General features: G+C 46.5%; 2 protein-coding genes across 3 annotated transcripts in view; one reads left to right on the top strand and one right to left on the bottom strand.

Annotated features, from left to right (window-relative positions):
- SYN3 (synapsin III) overlaps positions 1–20,837 on the bottom strand; it is a 196,806-nt gene that overhangs the window by 72,844 nt on the left and 103,125 nt on the right. The window lies entirely within an intron of this gene.
- Positions 15,598–20,837, top strand: part of TIMP3 (TIMP metallopeptidase inhibitor 3) — a 40,031-nt gene continuing 34,791 nt past the window's right edge. Inside the window, exon 1 of the mRNA XM_064455741.1 lies at positions 15,598–16,012. Coding sequence (XP_064311811.1) covers positions 15,889–16,012 — 124 coding nt within the window. The 5' untranslated portion in view covers positions 15,598–15,888. The remainder of the gene's footprint in view (positions 16,013–20,837) is intronic.

The following is a 20,837-nucleotide window of genomic DNA, read 5'->3' as shown; positions in this document are numbered from 1 at the left end:
CTTCAGCTCTTAAGAGGCCTTTGCTAGCAGGTGAGTTGTGGTACCCCAAAACTATCAGCTGTGAGTGGAGCATTTAAAGAGAAAGGGGAAGCAATGGTCTGCTGCAGCAGTTGTGTCAGCAAGCCACGAGAGGAGACGTTGGCAAGAATCACTGGGGGAGTTGGTGGATGCCTGTAATTTTGTTTATGTTCCTTTGTCCTTTTCTTCTTTATCTCCAAAACAGTGCTGTTCTGCTAAGCCATTTATGATTTGTGAGCAAGGAAGTAGAGTTCTCTGAACGCTCAGTTAATTCAATTTTCTCAGGTTGGAAGTGGGAACACAAAATTCTGTTTATTAGTGACCCTTAGAAATTGAACTCTGCCCTTGCAGCTGTCAATCAGTCTGGCAGAAAGGGTACATTTATTGCTTCCTTCATTTTTTATCTCCCTTCTCTCATATACTTGATTGCTTGTGTCTGAGTTCTTTGCAACCTTGGTGAGTCTCCAGGGAAAGTCTGCGTGAGGAGCCATTGAGAGCTTGGTACCACAAAACTGTGGTTTCAGCTTATAAATAGGAAAAAGGTAGATAAAGGGTCTGAACACTTGACAGCCTAGCAGTATTTTTACACTTCTGCTAAGGAAAGCCTGAATTCTTGACTGCATCCGAGACCTGCTCACCATGTGCCATTGCAGTATGCAAAGGCGTGTAGGAACCAGATATAAAATAACTCATCTGAGTGGTAGAACAAGTCCAAACGCAACAGCCTGGACTTCAAGACAGGTCAAACATGCCCAGGCAAGATTATGCGTACATATCCAACAAGTGAAGCATATGCCAGCACTGACGGACTACCCTTTGGTACATGTGCTAACTAGAGGAATGCTAGGTAGGTGTGCCCCCACAACTGTCATGTCTCTGGGGGATGGTGTCAAGGTGTTCTGTGTTTCACCTGGGAGGACTATAAGAGGAAAGAAGTGGCTCTGGTTATGTACCCACTGTAAGCGGGGCCAGAGGTACCCTGTGATCATGCCATCGCATAGCCCAGAGCCATCAGGAAGGCTTTTTACAGCCAGCCCATGGCCATCTGTGAAACAGCTGTTCTGACGGCCACTCCGGAGACTGCGCTTTCAGAGCAGTATAAACAGCATAAGCAGTATGAGCAGCCTTTGGAGTCTAAGACTGCTTTTAACCCTTATGATGGTGAGAACAGCCTGGAATGGTCTCTAGCCTACCAGGCTGCTCTCAAGTCTGAGAGTCTCTTTCAGTAGTAGTTGGGCCCGGCAGAAGCCAAGCGAATCTGGGAGGCCATAGGAAATGCAGCTACAGACCGGCCTGAGGCTGCCCATACAGTCCTGCAGGAGTCAGCTGCATGGAAAAGATTACTTGGGAAAATAGATCCAGGTCTTACGATACTCGTTCACGAGCATAGGACTGAGAAGAGTCTGTGGCCAACCTAAGAACAGCAGTCCCCTAGCGGCTCACTCTCTGTGAAAGGCAACTTTGTCTCTTCTGCCATCACCCCCCATGGTATTTGTACAGGGACCCTAGTGCTGTCTCCTCCTGCAGAAGTTGACCCCTGTGTGCTGCTTGAGGAGCTCCATTCTGTCTACAAAGAATGCTTTTGCCAGAGCAAGCATCCACCCTGGTATAAAAATATGCCAGAGCTGCCCCATTTGCACAGTAAATTGTGTGTTGGCACCATGGGACGAAGAAGCCAGATACACTCCAAGAGTTTCAGATTCCTTAGAGAGACTGGGCCAATAACATGAGTAAGCGAAGGCTGCAGGGCGTTTTAAGCCGTGGTGGTACAGATGCTCCATCCAAGGCTGACCAAGTTCCAGGGTAAGCAGACGGCAACCCCTTCCCTGATGCTGCCTTGCCCTGCCTCGCCCTGGCCAAGGGCACTCTTTCACTCCCATTTTATTCACATGGACTTGAATCTATTCCCATGCTATTCTACTCACATGACATGATCTATTCCCATGCTCCTCCATCCCTCCTGGAGAAAAGTGTTTCCTAAAGTCTGGCCCAAACCACCTTCACCATTACATGCCCTTTCACCTTGGTGCTCTTCTTGGATCCCCTTAAATGAAATTATCTGGTGTCTAACCTACTACATCTTCCACTTTCTGAATTCCCTCTTCAGAATGGTGTGTTCTGCTCATTTCCTACAAAGGGGAAGGCTCCATGCATAAGGTGCTGCAGAGAGCCTTTGCCCCCACCCAAAGCCTTGTTTTTCAGTGACGCACACCCTGCTCTGCTATTACTTAATAAAAAGTGAAGTCACTGCTTTCCTCCCCTTCAAACTGCTCCACCCTCAGTCAGGAGGTCTGCTTCTCCACCCTTTGGCAAAACAGCTGTTTGGGGTGGAGGTGAGTTTAGGGGTGGTGTTGACCAGCCTCTCATCTGGGGGGGAGGGGGGCGGGGGGGATAAAAAGAAAAAAAAAGGAAAAAAGAAAAAAGTCCAGTCCTGTCAAAAGGCTGCTCTAGAGCTGGGAACAGCCCTGACAGCCTCCCTCCCTTGAGTGCTTGTGTGTATTTCATGTGAGCAGAAGTGACTAAGATCGCTCATGTCAGTCTGTGAGTCTAGTTTAGGATGAAAGTAAGAGTGTGAGCACAGCACTTGACTGTTCTTTATTTGCCTTTTTACTGACCCTGGAGGGGGGATTTCACTGAAACACGCACCCTCCTACTTTGGCAGGTAGGAAGAGGCAGAGAAGTCAGTGAATATAAGTGGTCTGATGTGGAGCTAGGTTCTCTGCTCTGCTCAGACCTTGCTGACAAGCTGTGGGAAGGAAGAGAGCCCCTAGGAGCTGGCTGCAGCTGCATCATTTAGCCTTACCTCTATCAGTGTGAGTGCAAGTAGCCCAGAAGCTGCCCCAAAACGTACGTCAGCATCTGACAGTCCCTTAGGGACCATTTGCCAACTAAACGTGCCTGGAACACAATGTGGTGCAGCCACTCTTCCTTCCCACCCTTGACATGCCCTTCCCGGCATGCTAGTGGCTATTCTGGCTGCCTGCTCACTGGAGATGTTCCTGGTTCGGAGACACCGCAGGCAGGGGAGGGAGGCCTGGATTGCATTCCGCATCCTTGGAGGGAAGAGTGTTGACAACTGGGGCCACAACATCATGGGGAAGGCTTTTGGGGAATGCGTTCACTCCAAGAGGTGTTACATCCCTCTAGAACCTCTGCATTTAAAAGCAGAAGCCTGCAAACGTTCAGAAAAGAAATTGTATTGTGCAAGGAAGAACAAAAAATGTGCAGGAAACTTGTCACAGCAGGGGAACCGAACTTATTGACTGGTTCGTGCAGAGGGCGACTACCGGTAGGCACCACTCCCATAAAAAGGACAAACAGATGGTGAGGGGCAGAGCGCAAAACATGAGGACTGGCAAGTGAGAAGGCAGCTGGTAGGTCCTGTGGTCAGGGTGGCCAGCCCCTCCTGGGTTTGAAGGACTGTACCTTCACCTGCCTTAGGGCAAATGTAGTTTTCTTCCAGATTTGTTGGGACTGGCTGAGGAGCTCTCTGCATATGTAGCTGCCTTTCTGCTATCTCCTGCTTCAGCCACTCCATAGCAGTTCATGGCTTTTGTTCCGCTGTGCTACGGCAATTTATATGCCAGTCCCTGGTTTTGACCCTTCTCAGTCATTTCCTGGCTGAAGCAGCCATTAGGTTTGTTGTGCTAACTCAGATACTTTATGATTATTCATTCCAAAAGAATCAACTTAAAAAGAAAGTGGTAAACAGAGAAACTAGGAGTCCCACTAATTTTTTTTTTGTTTATATGGAGGTAGCACTCCACTCAGATACTAGCATCCCATTGTGCCAGGTGCTACACAAAAACAGAACAAAAAAGACAGTCTATCTGTCAGAAGGGTAATGATTTTCATATTAGATGAGACAGAGTGCAAAGAAGTAATAAGCTAATACTAGTTAATGCCAATGGTCTAGGACTTCAGCTTTGCCATTGTTACAGAGCTCACATTCCTGGGTCAGAGAAACTATATTTTTGGGAAGGTTCAGTGGAAATGGTTTTGGGACTGTACCAAGGTCCTCCCAGGATTCCAGTTTTCTTAGTCTCAGCCTCAAAGGAATTTACAGCTGGCTCAGGCAGAGCTGGAAGTCCCCACAGGAAGGATTTTGTTGATATTCAGCCTTTGGAGGACAGTGAGCTTCTCTGTGAAGGGCAACACATATATCTGGCCATGTCCACGGCACCACACCCGCTACTCCTCCAAAGCAGATAGAGTTTCAAGGACTCACATGACTGTGTCCATCTGCCCAGGGATTATTAGGAAAAACTGTAGGGGGGGGGGGGGAGGGAGGGGGGAGGTTCCCCCATCCATTCCTTCAGTTTGGACAGGACTTATCTGTGTCTGAAAGTGAAACAAGCTGCCAACACTGCTCTTCAAAACGAAGGGGATCTTCAGCAATCAGCAGAACTCTCAGGAATCTGTGTGAAGTCAGAGACAACATGAGATGGCCCCTGTGCCCCCACATGTGCTCTGGTCACTGCTGGGCTTCTCCCTACTACAAGGAGCCTGTCTATGCCTCTGCTAACAGTGAAGCTGACTACACTGTCATGCTGGGTTTCTGTAGAGTGGAGAATAGCTCCTTGTGCAGCATAGCCTTACCTGGGAAATACCTGCAGGGCACAAAAAAGAGCGATGAGCATCTGAGCTCAGGAGGTCTGTTTTATATGCAGACTGACTGCTTCCTGCCAGCCAGAGCAGGGTCCTCAGGCAGTTTTATCCAAGATATCCTAGTCAGTCTTTTATTTCTGGTCCAACACAAAACCAGGGCTGTCTGCCCAATTAATAACATAAATCTGGCCTCTGTCAGCTCAAGGAATAGTGCTCTCCTGTCCTTGAGGGACGTAATAACTACCTTTTCTCCTTCTAAACAGTTCCCTAGGATTTCTCACCTGACTCAAAGCCTTCTTAAATCTGTCAATGGAAAATAAGGTTATGGATCTGATTCCCAGGCCATGGACTTAGTTTTCTTACAGACTGGAGCCAGCATCGTTTCCAGATCCCTTAAGGGTCCATAGCCTTTTTACTGTCCCTTGTCATCCCCGCCCCGCCATTGCTTGGACCACACACTTTGGGCCTGCAGAGCATCCTCTACAGATTTGTATGTGGAGGGGAGGGGCGATCAGGAGAGGGAATCCTCAGGAAATTTAGGGGAGGAAAAAGTGCTACTTGTTGCTCATGTTTCTGGGAAAATGTGGTTGAAATAGGAGGACTCATCCTAAAGCTTTTACTTTCCTTTTGTAACCTGTGGTGCCTCTGGACATCAGGTTCATCACCACCCATATAGCAAATTTTGTGGAAGATAAAGCATTGACATCAAATCATCACAGGAGTGTAAAGCAGGTAAGACAGACTTCCACGAACGCGGCATCTGCAGTATGAATGCCACATGCTGCAAGCTCCGTCACTCGTGTTGTCACAGCTTTATTGCCACTGTGTTCATTTTGAGCCCTCTCTAACATGGACTCTGTGCCCTTTGGCAGGGACTTGCTCTGCCTGTTATATATCAGTACAGCGTTTGGGACAGTGTGGTCTTGGTTTTCCTACAGAAGAGCACTGCCAATAAATAATGAAAGCATGTCAGTCATAGCCTGCATAGGAAAGGCACTGTCCATGTGATGGTAATATCTTTAGTGGTTACCATAAAATTTTCAAGAATAAGTCATTTGCCTCATATACTTTAAAAAAATCCCACAAACTTGGTATGCCAAGAACTTCTAATATGAATATATCTCCCTTATTTGGAAAAAAGCAAATCGAGCTTCCAGTTTCCTGATCCCACTTCATTTCTGATATTTGACCTGCAGATTAGAGGCTTTCCTGTCATCTGTCAGCCCACAGAGAGTATCCCAAGGTTCGGTGTGTGTGACCGATAGGAAAGGGACATTAGGAACAGGCCAACCACAAATAGCTAAAATTAGCTCTGAGAACTAGAGTGCTGAGGTCTCTGAGGAACACTAGTCAAAGAAAGAAAATGGTTGTTGCTAAACTCCCACTTATTCTACTGCCTCTGAGGACTCCTGGCTCACATCCCTGCTCAGACATCCTGCATGGCTATTTAAGAGGATTTCCCCCACCCCTTCCCCCTCCACTGGCCATCATTTTCCTCTTTTGTAATTGCAGTACAGAGTGACACGGGATTCCTGCTCCAGCAGCAAGATGCTGACTGGAAACAGGAAACGGGGGTTATGCAGAGCTCAGCCTCTGTGACAACATGGACGTCACACCCATGTGCAGACAGGGATGCTTCTCACATATGGCAATGATCAGCAGCTCCCCCTTTTTCTCCCCTTCCCTCTTCCCCAGAAGGGCTTACAAAGCCCTGGAGGGGCCATATATTGAGTTAGAAGCAGTCTTCAGAAAACACGGCTGTGTGAGGCCTCAGTTATCACAGAAGATGATTTCTTGCATAATTCTTTTAGATTCTCCGAGGCCAGTAAATTTGAGACTGTAAATCTTTACGTGACCAGAGCATATGGCCTGAGAATAAGACATGGAGTGAATTACAGAGAGACAGACTATCTTCTGAAGAATCTGATTAAGGGAATCCTTTGAGAACTATCTTTTACACAGAGCCATAGGCATGGCTTAAAAAGCTGCCCTCCCTCCTCCTTCCCAGAAATGTCTGACGAAATAAGTTTTATTTTTCTTTTGCAACGCCAGCTTCTCGTCTTTTCTCCTTCCTATTCTCAAAAGCCTGTTCTCAAAATAAAACTGAATGGCTATGTCTGCCTGTCCTTCAGATTATAGTTTCAGGGAGGGAAAAAAGATTGTTTAAAGTAATCGTATTGATACTTGTGGAAACACACCTTAGGGGAGTTGGAGGCATTGCCTAAGTTAAGGAGCTATGTTCTGTCTCTGCAAGGAGGAGAAGGAAATGCTCTCACATTCACTGGGAATAAGTTTTTACTTCTGCCAGCCAGCTCTCTGTGGTGCTAGCTGCTTACAGCCATGCACAGCTAATGCTATAGTAGCCCCGCTAGGCTAAGTTCCCATTATATATGATGTTCAGAGGTAAAGGTTTATTCTGGATTAGGAAACCAATTTCAAAGGAATAAAGAATTCCCTTCCTAGCCTGCTCCTTCTCCTTCCGTGAGGCAGGCTGTGCTCTTTTTGATGATCCTGCTTCTTTGGCACAATAAATTCCTTGAAACAAAAGTGACTTTAGGTAAGTATCAGTGGGAGAAGTTTTTTCCAGCAATAGATCATTTAATCTGAACAGTGGGAGACAGAATTGCAATGCCTTCGGAAGGTATACCCATAGCTATCCTATGAGCTAAGGAAGACCAGATTAGTGCCTTCTATTCTAGCTGCACTAAGGATTTGCCTGCACTGAGCAGACCTCCATCCCTCCCTTCCCTTTCCACTCACTGGGGTTGTGGTGGTTCTGCTGAGGAGAGCAGAGCTGTACTAAGCTGGTGTTGGGCACCTGCTACCACTAAAAATGTTCAGTGCCTCTCCATGCTCTTAGCACTCGTGATGAGCCACGGCACTGGAGCCGTCCAAGCTCCCACAGCGGGGCACTTGGGCTAATGCCAAACCCCTCGCCAAAAGTCTGTGCAAGATTTGGTGGCACTGTTACTAAGAGCAGAGCTACAGAGAGGTGTTTTTTTGCTCAGTGCACATGTCCAACCTTGGTACCTCATAGCTCAACTCCTGGTATGGAATCTGTATATACATTTGACACCTTCCTGATTCCTGCCGGCCCTGGGTAGTTCCCATTGCTGCCTCTGCTATGCATTGGAAGTCCTTCTTTCTGGGTAGTACCAGTGGGGTGCATGTACATTCAACCACAGTGTGCCTCCCCTTCAGAAGAGCAACCCCACTGTGAGCTACCATGTTGCTCTTGCTACAAACGGAGTTAAAATCAAAAGGAGTTGAACTCTGTCAGTATAGGGCACTGGCTTTTCTAAGCTTCTGCTAATAAATCATGTGGTCATAATCTGAGCCCTATGGTCCCTGGTAAAGATACTTTCACTCAGGGCAAAGGAAAACCAGAGAAAAGTGTTCGCTCGGTTCCTCTTTCTTGGCTTCACCTCCAGCCATGCTGTATCTGGTTACAGATTAACTCATGCTCCACAATACCTGTTATCACTCACACCAAAATGGAAACCCAGGTTACTTTGCTAGACGAAAAGTTCTGTAATTACACTGTGATGTCTTTCCATACTTCTGCGTCCTCCACTGAAACACCTATCAGAAGCACACAGAAAGTCACAACTGAAGGACAGCTCAGGGCCTTCTGATTACGGAAAGGGGAACTGGGGGCTGTAGATTGTTCCCTCTGTCTTCAGTGGAGAAAGAATACGATTTTCACACATCTGTGCTAAATCAAACACTGATCTTTTCACTCCTGATGTTAATCCATTAGGTGTGGAACTCACACTGCTGACCTGAAAAGGTCCTTTGGCAAATGTATTGCTCTTCACTCAGGAAGAGCAAGGCAATAAACAAATGATTGAGTCGTCACTTGAGGCTGCAGTTCTACCATCTCCTCATCTTTTGTCTCACACTGCATGCCAAGATTTATGTAGAAAAATTCCAAAAGAGTGAGGAAAGAGAAGTGCTGCCTTTTGCTCCAGAGAAGAAGAGATCTGTCCTTGAAATTTCACATCAGAAATCCCCTGGCTTCTACTGGCTGGGACCTTGAGTCTGTGTGGGAAGGCCCTGCCGTAAGCAAGTAGTCAGCTGCTGTTTAGAATACAGCATTGATCTGGGAACACAGGAACAAGAGCATTGAAAAAGTAAACTTGGATTTAAAAAACTCCTGGGCAAGGCAACGATCTCTGTTGGGATCTCCTTTTCACTTTTGACACCCATGTGCTGACATGCATGACAGGTATAAATGAGTTTGTTCCCTGCTGGGACACTATCCACATCATCAGAGACCGTTCTTGTAACTAACACATTTATTTGCAGTTTCAGGTGAGAAACTAGTTACAGCTGGACTGTGGGGATGAAGTGACTGGCTTATTCTTGCAGGAAGTTTTTGCAGGTTGTGCAGGGAGAGGCAAGAGACAGTAACTTTTCCTGAGGCTGCACCTGTTCTTCAGGTAAAGAGAAGACCTTTCCTTCAGACCTGACGGCCTGACGCTGTCTCCAGGCTCATTAATGTAACAAGAAGAGGAATGCCAGCCCCCAGGTACTGCTCTTTCTGCTTTTCACAAGCATGGTGATTCATCCTAGGGACTGACTAGCCTGCTGCATATGGAGGGACTGAAGTTCTGCTACCCTCAGGATGGTCTAAGAGATACAGGATTATTGTGTCCTGCCCAGGATCTTTCTCTACCTCCCTACACTCCCACGGGGTTGTGGAGGCCACAGTATCCCAACAGTGCCCTCTGATGTGTAGGAGAAGGGGAGAAAGATTATGCTGGGAGATGAGGGGGCGGGCTCAGTCCATGTCCTCAGGAGGCTGGTGAGAGGCAGAGAGTTGAGGGGAGAGGGATCTGGTTGCTCAATATGCCAAAAAGGTCATATCCTCCAGCCAGTCAGATCCCCTCCAGAGAGGCTGTATTCAGCTCTCCTGTTACTCTGTGGCCATTCATCACTGCGAGACACCAGGCCAACTCTTGAGGGAAGACCAGAGATGCAGTGGCCAGCCACCTTCAGTGACAGAAATGAAAAATAGGAAAATTAAATTCTGGACTGTGCCAGGAAGACTGAAAAGCAGCAAGATACTCCTTTACTACTAAGCAGAGTAAACCTCATCACAGGGAGAGCAACCCGTTGTGAGCAGAGAGGCTTGCCTGTCTGCCAGGCTCTCTGTCTGCTAAACATCGGGAGCTGTCTGAACCCCCACAAATACACCCAGCATCTGCAGAGGCCAGTACTCAAACACAAACCCTCTCTCACAGAGACATTCCCTGTAGAGTAACTATGAGGAGGCACTGTGAGTAACTAGTATTGCAGTGAGAGATAGAGAATGTGTAAGTGCTGCCCCACACTTGAATTTGGGCAGGACGTTAAGGCTAGAGTAAAAGAAAGCAATGAGATCTCTGCTGACCACACGAGCCCTCAGGTTCTCATCTCACTGAAAGGAAGGCTTGCCCCAGAGCAGCTCATAGATCTGATGCAGGGAACAGATGCTACTGCTTTTCTGTGTCTACCTACTTCTTCTTCCTCAAACTCCCCTCCAAGGCCTCTACAGATATTGCCTTCTTCAAGTTAGGCTGATAGAAACATCAAATCTTGATTGAGCCATGAATCTGCTCATGAACTCTGCTGGCCACAATGCCACAGAGCTGCCTTAAAGCTCTCTTAAAAATGTGAGGCATTCCAGCCATTTTAATTACTGTGCATTGCATAAGCCAGAAACCAGTTCATACAAAGGAACAGCAGAAAAGTGATTTTCAATCGCTCTCACTCTCTTCTCTGCTTAGTGCCAGCTCTGGGAACACCAGCTCTTATTACCATTTGAAGCACTTTATCTATTTGAAATCTCTTTGTTCAGTCACTTAAAGCTATTGATGCAGTTTAGAAGGGTTTAAAAAAGAAAAACTAAGCTTCAATTTGGAAATGGCTATGCCAGCATGAAAGCAAAGCAAGAGAAATGGAAAAACTTATTATAAACAAAAATGAGAGAAAATTAATTGCTTGGACTGAGGCACAGGCAGGTAGAGCCAAGCAAATCACGTCGTGTCCTTCTCCCCGGACTCTGTCAGACCGTCTAATCACAGTCTCCTGGCTTGAACCCTCATGGTACTGAGCTCTTTGGCCCTGATCCAGAAATGCACTTAAGCTTATATTTAACTTCGTGCATGTAAATGGTCCTGTTGACTTCAGTAGAGCATCTTGTGTGCTTAAAGTTGAACATGTGCCTTAGTGTTTTGCTGAATTGGGGCCAAAGGGCAGAGTCACGTGCAGGAAACATTTTCAACTTGATAAGGCTGTTAAAAGATATTTCCTGGTTGCCCTTCTGCAGCTGATGCCACATCACAGCCTAACTGGAGGATCCCTGCAATGACCGAGAGGGTGATTTCATATTCTACAGTCCTTTATAATGTAATATGCCTGGTGACACATGGTGCTTATGGTCTGCTCGCAGGCTGGGCGCTCTCTGTAAGCACAATCTGTAAAGGATCCTTGAAGACTGAACACAGCATAGAACCGTTAGGGCTGATGAAGGTTTAATAGTGTACATCTAATTAAAAGCTTGGAATGGGACAGAGTGTTACCTATGTCTGGCTTGCAGACAGGAAGGTGACATAATTCCTTTGCAGCCTCAGAGAAAGAGATCAAATGATTTTTTTTCATATGTATTTATAGAATCAAAGACATTTTTGAAGAAAGAGTCTTCTTAAGTAGCATATGACGGTCACTGATACAATGGAGGAATTAATAGAGGAGGAGGTTTTTCAACCTTTTTCACACTCATAAATCATAGCAAATATCAACATTTTAAACAAGCCAGTATTCTCTAAGGACAGTGTCAGAAAACACAGACATTCTAAAAAAGAAACAGATAATCAGGGAACAAGAGAATCTTTTGCTAATGCAATGCATGACCACTCTGTACTGCCCTACGACTTGGCCTGACTATGCCGTAAAAAAAGGACATCAGATGCCTCCAGAAAGCCCCTATCCTTTCCCACCTGCTGCATAAAAGCAGAAAAACAATGATATCTCCTACCGGGTGTGATGCTGATCTGGTGTAAGATACGAGCATCATCAACTTCAAAAAAAGTGTTTAGGACAAGAAGGGGCTTTTGAGCAACTTGGCAGCTGAACAATGTAGAATGCTAATGGCAGGACTCCATGCTCATGAATCAAATCTAGTTACAGTGGAAAACTTAAAATGGAAAAACGCCCATACTTCAGAAGCTTTTAAAATTCATATATTGTTCATGGAGGTGGCAGGACTGTTTGGAGTGCAGGCCAAAGTCTCCTGTCTTCATTCATGCCATGCTCAGTTTAAGCCAGCCGAGGTCTGGCAATGAGCTGGAGTGTTTACATGCCATCAGAGCTTTTTTTTATGCGGTGGTGGTGGTGGTGGAGTATATCTTTCTCTCTCTCTTTCCCTCTTTCTCCCCCTGCCCCTTTCCTTTCTTCCTGCCCGCCCCCCCCCCGTTTTTTGGCCAGCAGTTCCTGTAGTTTGGTGAAGCCCCTCTGTACTACTTATATTCAGGTGCTTTTGTCAGTTCAGAAGCAGCTTTCTGCCAGCGCCAGGCATCCCTCGCAATGAAACGTGATCAGTAGGGAAATGAATATGCCTTTAGTTCATTTACAGCAACGCCTTATGCCTCTTGAAGGTTTCCAAAGTGTTTTTATCTCAGTCTCTGCAGCTAGCTCCAGGATGGGCCTTTCCAGTCACAAACAGGACTTGTGGAAGGAAAATGATATTAATATGCTCCTGATGTAAACTGCAGTGAGTATCTATGGAGGCAGAAGGTTGTTCTCTCTCCTGAAATCTAAGCAAGACACTCAGCTTAACATCTTTCCTTTTCCAAAGAGTGGGTTCTTTAGATATATCAAGAAATCCGCAAATCTGCAAAAAATGCAACCATCTCTTGCAGCGCAGTGCCCCCTAGCACTGTCTCTACACATTCATGCAGGCTCAGGGGAAGAAGGACACTTTGCTCAGTCAACAACACCTGCAGGACATGGCTTTCCTTGGGGATTTTCACACCAACTATTGACCCAGCCCAGTCATGCTTAGCTTGTGGGATCCGACAAGATCACAGCATGATGTGGGGTGGCTGCCCAGTAAAGCAGAGAGATCCTTAATTGTGTTCAACAGTGTGTTCTTGGTGGAGGACTGGAAGAACATAGCTTGCTTTATTTGGTGACATGAACCAAATGTGAACTTTAATTTTCTCATATGAAGATCAAGGTCTTTATTTTCTCCTTCTTTCTCTGCTACATCTCTTATGGCCATATAAGGCTTAAAGTCTGATCCAGGCAAAGGAGCTGAATGTCAGTTTTTATTTTACTTTTTCCCTTTGCAGTTTCTCCCATGCAGACAGAGCATAGAGGGGGAATTTAGACAGAGTCCTCCTTTCAGTTCTATCATTGACTTTCTATGTTGCCTTGACCCCATTCTCCAAATTTTCTCATATAAATAAATACTCAGAACCGCTGCGTGGCTCTTCCAGAGTGCACTTTGTTGGGAGGAGGTCTCAAAGGACAGAGGCTAATATCAAATATCTGACAGATATTATCAGAGGATAATATATAATATCTCTATTTAAAGAGGATAAAATGAATGTGCAGGCAGATTAAATGATTTAAGCAAGGCCTCCCAGCAGGCCACTGGCCAGACTGAGCTTTCCTGAGTATTACTTACCTGTGATTTACAAAATGAATTTACAAAAATGAAGGAGGGTCCTGTGTAACTTCAGTAACTTCTATGCCCCTTTCTCTCCCTTTTCAGAAATTGAGATCACTGAAGGGTTTATCTTTCAGTCCCCTCTGAATGTCCTCTGCATCTGTGTATTATAGCCACTTTTAGCATTCACGCATCACCCAACATCTTTAAAGCTTATTACAAAGGATTCAGCTTGTTAGTCCTCAGAACACTCAGGAAAGGTGTTATTATAGGAATGAAGAAACACACTCAGAGGAGTTACTTGGCCAGAAAGTGAAGGGAGGTGGTGCTGGAGCTGTGATTATAATCTAGTTGTGTGTGGGCCAAATTCTCTCTTATTTACACCAGTGTTAGGTTATGGAATAACTCCACTTCTCTCAGATGCTGATCTGAGATGCTGATAGACCAGGTGTATCATGATGTTGATGATATCAAACCTTTTACAACAACAAAGAAAAAATGAAAGTGCCAGGCACACCTAATTTTTCTTCCGTGTTCCTCTGCTGAGGTCGGTGGAGTTGTTCCTTGTTTACACCCAGTGAGACTGAAATGACAGTCCAATCTGACAGATTCAACTTCAGCTGTAGTACCCTTGAGCAGACAGCCCAAGTACCTAAGGAGTTTTTTGCACAGCGTTTCTCATACTGCAATTTGGAGCCCAACGATTCAGACACTGATGTGTCTAAATTGAACGTCCTGTTTAATAGCCTGTCTCATACGTACTTATATGACCCGTTAGCACCTCAACACTATCTAATTTCTTCAGTATGTTCACTAATACACACTCCTGAGAAGTTCGCATCACTATTATCCCCATTACACAGGCTGGGATTTGAAGCACGGTGGGGCGAAGCTGTCACACGGGTCGTCTGTGTCACGGCAAGGGTAGGAGCCTGCATTTCCCACTGTTAGAATTGTAACCTTGACAATGCCCTTCTTCAAGCTTTTGTGTACTGATGGTCCAAATAAAAGCCTCCTGTGTTTCCATAAGACCAGAGGTTTTAATTTTATATGGATGGTATGATTAAAGAAAAGGTGTAGGCAGGCTGTGCTTCACCCAGATGGAGCAGAATTGTAAGGCTAAAGACTTAGCTGACTATTTAGAAATTTAGGACAGCTGGTCCCTGGCCTTTAATACCAGCATAATTTATAACTAGACATGCTTAAGTCTTGTAAACCCTGTGGAAAGTACTCTGACATTATATACACTGGTTTGATACTGTGATTAATCACCCCTCAGTCCCCTTTGCAGGATAATAAGACTCTCTGTATCTTGCAGCTGGCAATCTCCTTCCTTACAGTCCCAGCTCTTCTATAACATTTACATTTCTACAGCTGATAGAAATTTATGTTTCCAAAAGGGGATAAGGGAAAACAAAACAAATGGGACTTTTCTATAAATTCCGCTAAAGCTGCTCTGCTAAAATATACTTTGAGATTAAATGTTGTGAGTGCCTGGGTAGATACAACACTGCTTTTTCCAGCTCGGTTTTAGCAGTTGATGACCCCTTTCTGACCGAAAGCCCTGAGAAGGGGAAGTGATGGGTAGTGGTGGTGGGTTGACAGGAGGAGAAGGAGCGTTTGAGCAGGATTAAAAACTGCAAGATGAAATCCTGGTTTACAGTTCAGATAGGTCTTGCCCTTCTTTTCCTCCATCCTCTTTTCAATACCTAATGAAAGAGGAAAAGAAGCAACACGCCGCACTCCTCTTGCATTTTCTGCCGGCTTTCTGAAATCCTTTAGGACGCTATTTCACCTCCTCCAGGTTAAAATCAGCGTGCAGACAGCCGAGATGGTTTCGAGGGAAAACAGCCCAAGCTTTCCAAGCGAAAAACAAACCCCGCGCGTGTTTTCCGGGTGCCTCTTCGGCCTCCCTGAGGTGGGGAGCAGGCTGGCCGAGGGGAGGCACATCCTGACTGGGGTGGCGGGGGACTGCTTGGGGACAGACCCTTCCGGGCACCGACGGGCCGCGGGGCGGACACTCGCCGGTACAACTAGTTTTTAAGGGTTTTAACCTGCCCCCCGCCCCGGCGGCGGCACCAGCGGCGGAGGAATACCACAGGACGGGGATTTCTCCTCAGAGCGGCGGGCTACCTGCGCCACCGACCGCGGAGCGCCCGCCCGCGCGCGCTCGTCCGCGCGGCGCTGCCCGCACTATTCCGTATAAGGCGCTGAAACCGCGGCCCCGCCCCGACCCGCTGGCCCCTCCCGCCGATGAGGTAATGCCGGGCTCCCATTGGCCGGCGCCGGCGGCGCCCCCGGAGCCCAAGAGGGCGCGATCGAGGCTATAACTCCGCGCACGGGCCCGTCGCGCCGCAGCGCAGCTCTGCACCCCTCGGCCGCCGCGGACCTGCTGTGCCCTTAGGCTTGCACCGTCCCGCCGAGCGAAGGCTGCGCTGCCGAGGCCAGCGAGAGAGAAAGAGAGAGAGCGAGGAGCAGTGCGAGGAGGCAGGCAGGGAGGCGGTCGCGGCGCCGCGGGCTGTTAGGAAGCTAGAATAAAGTCAGGCGAGCTAAAACAGCGGCTGCCCTCCTGCTCTGCAGAAGTGAGGAGGCACCTCTGGGGCAACATGACGGCGTGGCTGAGCTTCCTCGTCGTGTTCCTCTGCAGCTGGAGCCTGCGGGACTTGGTGGTGGAGGCTTGCACTTGCGTCCCCATCCACCCGCAGGACGCTTTCTGCAACTCCGACATCGGTAAGTGCCGCGGGCGGGCGGCGCCTCCTCGCCCCTCAGCCGCCCCCGGGGACGAAGCGGCCCCGCCGGGGCTGGGGGGTGTGTGTGTGTGTGTGTGTGTCTCCCTGGGCAGGGCTGGGGGGAGCCGAGGCGGCACCTGCCCCGCGGTGCGAAGCCTGCGCCTCCTCAGAGCCCCGCGGGGCCCCGGCGGGGTGCGGTCAGCGGTGACCACGAGCGAGCCTTCGTCCTACGAGTTGCCCGGCGAAAACAGGGGTGGGGCGGGTTAAACCGGTGCGGGGTGACCTGCCCTTTCGAGATAGGTGAGGCTCCGTAGCTGCCTCATAAGCCTGCCCGGCTTAGCAGGAGGGGAGGCGTGCGGCGGCGGGCCCCCGCCCAGCGCTCCTGAGGGGCGGCGGGGAGCCAGGGGAGCTGTGGCGGCGGGCTCTGTCCCACAGCGGCGGCGGCCTCTCCAAGAAATAACTTTCAAGAAATCAGTAATTGTAAGAGCGGTTTGTTTCCTGTAGCGAGACAAGAACACAACTGGAGGTGTGGGCAGCCAAAATTTCCTCCACAACCCGGTGGCAAATAATCGGAGGCAGGGTTAGGCTGAGTTCTCTCAAGCCAGCCCGTGGTGAAAGGCGCAGCTAACGTGGGCTTGCGGTGCTGCGCCGGTAACTTCAGGGAGGGCTGGAGGAGCAGGTAACAAGTGCCTGTGCTTCCTGCATTGTGATCTCTGCAGCTGTGGGAACATGCGTGTGAACATGCATGCTTTTTGGGAAGTTGAAATTCTTCAGTTGCATCCTGGCTGATGATCTCAGCTATGGGTTTTAGCATCCCGAGGGGATTTCGCTACACTAACTTTAGGTAGGGGACAAGGGGAACACCCGAAATCTCTGAGGAGGAGGTAATGGAGGCTCTGGTCTCAAGTTCTTCGGTTTGTTTGTAGCAAAGGGTGGTTAACCAAATACGATTGCTGCTTGGTAAGTGTCCTGTGGCAAAATATACGGAATCAATTAGTAGTGTCCTTTGAGTTAATACTGGACACATGTTTGCATAACAGTAAATACAGGCTGTCACCTCAGCGGTCGTGAGCACATTGCATGAGTGAAGTCTTCTTGCACCTCTGTGAATTGTATAAGTAGCACAGTGTAAAAGGGTTTGGGGGACTTTGCACTGCTGGTACCCACACAGTACTGACTCTAAGCGGAGCCTGCTAAGAAATCCACCTGGCAACAGTTATGGAAGTCAAATAGAAAATAATTCTCACTGCAGCAAAACACCCATTGCTATGAACCCTGCCAGTGGCTCTTTCAAGTTAGCCAAGTTTACTGGCAAAAAAAAGAACTCTCTTGCCTTTAACTCCTTGACAGAAACTCCAGTTACGCCTGGTTATTCATGTCTAGTTTATACAGCATATCTGCTCTTGAATGCCGAAAACATCATTACCTGTTAAAAGTACCAGGAAGGTTACAGTTTGCTTCAGTGATGATAGCCTGGAAAATGCTTATAAAATAATTTTATACTGGGGAATTCTTCCAGAAAACTGCAGTATTCAAAGTTCTGTTGCCATTTTCATAGTTTGGATCAACAAGTGTGCCACCTAGGCGGCAACTGCTGGGGAGATTGTCCTTTCTGTCAAGGTGAGACTGGAAAACCATTTTCCCACAGCTAAAGCTGATGACAGCATGTGGCCTTCATTAGCTGTGTTTTGGGAGAAGGTCTACTCTCTTGCTCTGATAAGTCATGTTACGCTAGATTAAGGGTAGTTTTCAGTTTCATTCAACTTCTTAAAATGGTGTTAAATACATTTTTGTTATGAATGCACACTGACAGTATAGTTTTGCTAGACGCATAAGTTATTAAGAGTATGGTAAACTATGACATTTCATGTAGCAGTGCTCCTAAACTTTAGAGCACAAAGTTTTTCTGTTTTCTGTTCTGATTTCTTGTTGAGTTCAAAGTAATCTCCTTCACCTCTCCCCTCTCTGTTCTGGACTCTTCATTATATCTCATGCCTTGTCTTTGTTCTGAGACATAGTAGTTCAAAAAGTTGATGTCAGGGGGGCTTTCATGCCTTCAGACATCATGGCAATGCAAAGGAGAAGCAGAAGGGGTAAGAGCAACTCGTTCTAGAGGATGACTTAAATGCAAACTTGGTTAAGACCGCAGTTCTGTGTGGTAGGTTGAAGCAAAAGCAAATCCTTATATTTGCTAAAACTGCCTGGAAAATGTGATGTTTCTGCAGGCAGATTTTAGTAAATGCTGTCATGTTCTTCATGTGGTGAAAGGGCAAAAAACACACTAAAGCCTTCTGGTTCCGGAGGAGTTAATCATCTCCATGGAAACTGATGGCAGTGTACTAGTGCAGTGTTTAGACAGACTAAACTACACGCTGGGTTATAAAACACATTGTGGGGAAGAAAGGGACTTGGCAGCAAGTTTTTATCGCTCTTGAAACTCCTGACAATATACCAGCTCAAAAGGGAGGAGTCAATGCAATAAGGGCTGGAGCAAAACAGACTTTTAAAATAGCTCCTGAAACAATACAATAAATTAACTAGCTAGGTGGCAGCCTAGGAGAGGCTTTCCATCCTCAGAAGCACTGGATGTTGGAGGAGAAGGAGACTTTTTTGTGTAGGAGCGTAATGCAAACGCTTACTGTTAGCCTTTCATGCCTAGCCAGGGGAGTCCTACTCTCAAGTTCATTCTCTTCTCCTTTAATCTGATCTCACTAGACATTTAATTTTTTATCTTCCTGTGGCTCAATTCTGATACAGCCTCCAACTCTGCAGTCATTAGAAGGTTATAACCTTTACAGAAACAGATGCTCAAATAAACCCTTTGGAAAGGGCAGGATTTCAATGTGTACATCCTTTGAAAGTGAAATTTGTTGTCATCTAAAGGAAGCTCGGACTCCATACACAACAGTAATTTTTTTCTTTATTAAAAAAAGGGGGTGTGGGGGGTGGGAAGAGGAACTACGGCCAGACTGGTCACGAGGGGTCTTTTCACTCAGCCTGAGCATTCCAGCATGATGAATGGAGCAAAAGTGAAGAGGTGTGTCTCATCTGCCCTTCTGAGGTCAATCAATAATAAAGTTTCTGTAGTAACTCTTGGCTTTCTTTCTTTAACTGGATCAATAAGCACCAGCACAGGCAGTACAATAATTAGACAAACAGCAACTGCTATGACTTGCCATCTGAATGTTGCTTCCTCTACTCCTGCCCCCTGCCTACGACCCCTTCCAGATGTGAATATTTTTCTTTTGTTTGAATTAAGAGACCTTTTGAAAGAACAGAGACCAGGCATGCTTTGTTCCATTGTGACAAAGCTGTGACATTTCCAGCTGGACATAGCTGACATGAAAAGGACTTGTTTGTCCTTTTTTTGCAGGAGCAGCAAGAACTTTTGAGCTTGGCTGCTGAATGTTGCATTCACAGGTTTGGAAAAACACCTCCTGCCTAGTCCCCTCTGCCCCACCTCCCCTTTGGGGGGGGAAGGTAAAAAATGTGAAATTGCAGACTGGATTTTGACAAACCAGTCTGTAAGTGATAAAGTAAGTACTTTGTCCACTCCACATACCATCCTGCCATACCTGCAGAACTGAGTTCACAACACCTGCAGTGGCTAGCCTCCTTTGAACTGAGAATGTGATATGGGAATAGCAAGAGACAGCAGAAAAGGAGGAAGCTCATGAATTTGTTTGGCCCAAAGTGTGAGCACCTACTTGAAAACCAGTCCTTTTTCTTTCACACTGGTTTCCTTGAATTGATCATTCTACCTTCTCACTAATAAGCTAAAAGACATACACAGAACAACTTGATTATACGTGAGGGTTTGAACATGCATTCTTTGCCTTGACGTGTCCTTTAAGGCAGACGTGTAAGATCTGCCAAATTAATTAAAAAGTTAACTAACTGGAGCTGATTTATTTTATTATACCAATCTTTTGAGTTGAGATTAATTTCAAACAAGTTACTGGGTTATGTGTTATGATAATGGTTGCGAAAGTGTTGTATCAACTTCAGAATCGGACTTTTGTTGAGGTTTCATTTTTAGACTGGACTCCCCTATGAGGCATTTTAGAAGCAGGAAATCAGAAGTGCCCTGTAAAGCTTTAAAAGAAAGAAGTACTGTGAATTGCCTTTACATGGGAAGAAATTGAGGAAACGTGTTTAACTTCTAGGGAATTCCAATGTCCATGGTAAAAATGTGGTGAGAGAGTGAGTCCTTGTGCCTCATCCTGTCTTCTGACAGAAAGATGACCATTCTAAATGGAATTGTCCTGTTTAATAGAAGTGGAAATAGAAGTTGGTTATTGTTTTTGTTGGTTATTTGCAATTAAAGTTCATAGTAGAGTAGAGAGATCACCTTTTGGGATCTGAAGTTTGTCACTTCTCCAGATGTATGTCTTAAAAAAATTTGGTGGAAATTAGTGTTCAGAAGATGTAGCGCAGAATCTTATGTAAGGCTCCTTCAGTATCTTGTTACTACTGCATCTGCTTACTCCAGATTTCCTGCAGGAAGTAACTCCACCAAGACCTCAGAGCCAGTGGAGAGCCAGATGTTCTAACCTTAAGCCTTAGAGCTCCTTGCTTTATGTAGATGTTTGTTTCATTCTTATTTTTCTCTGATTTCCCACTGTTCTTGAGAATTCTCCACCTTCCAACTGCTCCTCTATTGTTTCTGGGAAGAAGCGAGCTGGTGGGAGCACAGTTATGTACTGCCATATGCAGTACTAGAGTTCTTTAGCTTAGCAAAATTTTTCATCTGCTTTTTTCATGTTTATTATTCAGGATGAGCAGATTTGGTTGTGTGTCACTTCTATGGTCAAATAGTGACACAT

Source organism: Phalacrocorax carbo, chromosome 1, assembly GCF_963921805.1.
Source record: "Phalacrocorax carbo chromosome 1, bPhaCar2.1, whole genome shotgun sequence".
Classification (NCBI taxonomy): Eukaryota; Metazoa; Chordata; class Aves; order Suliformes; family Phalacrocoracidae; genus Phalacrocorax; species Phalacrocorax carbo.
Note: the sequence above shows the minus strand (reverse complement) of the source record. Positions and strands in the feature narration are given on the sequence as shown.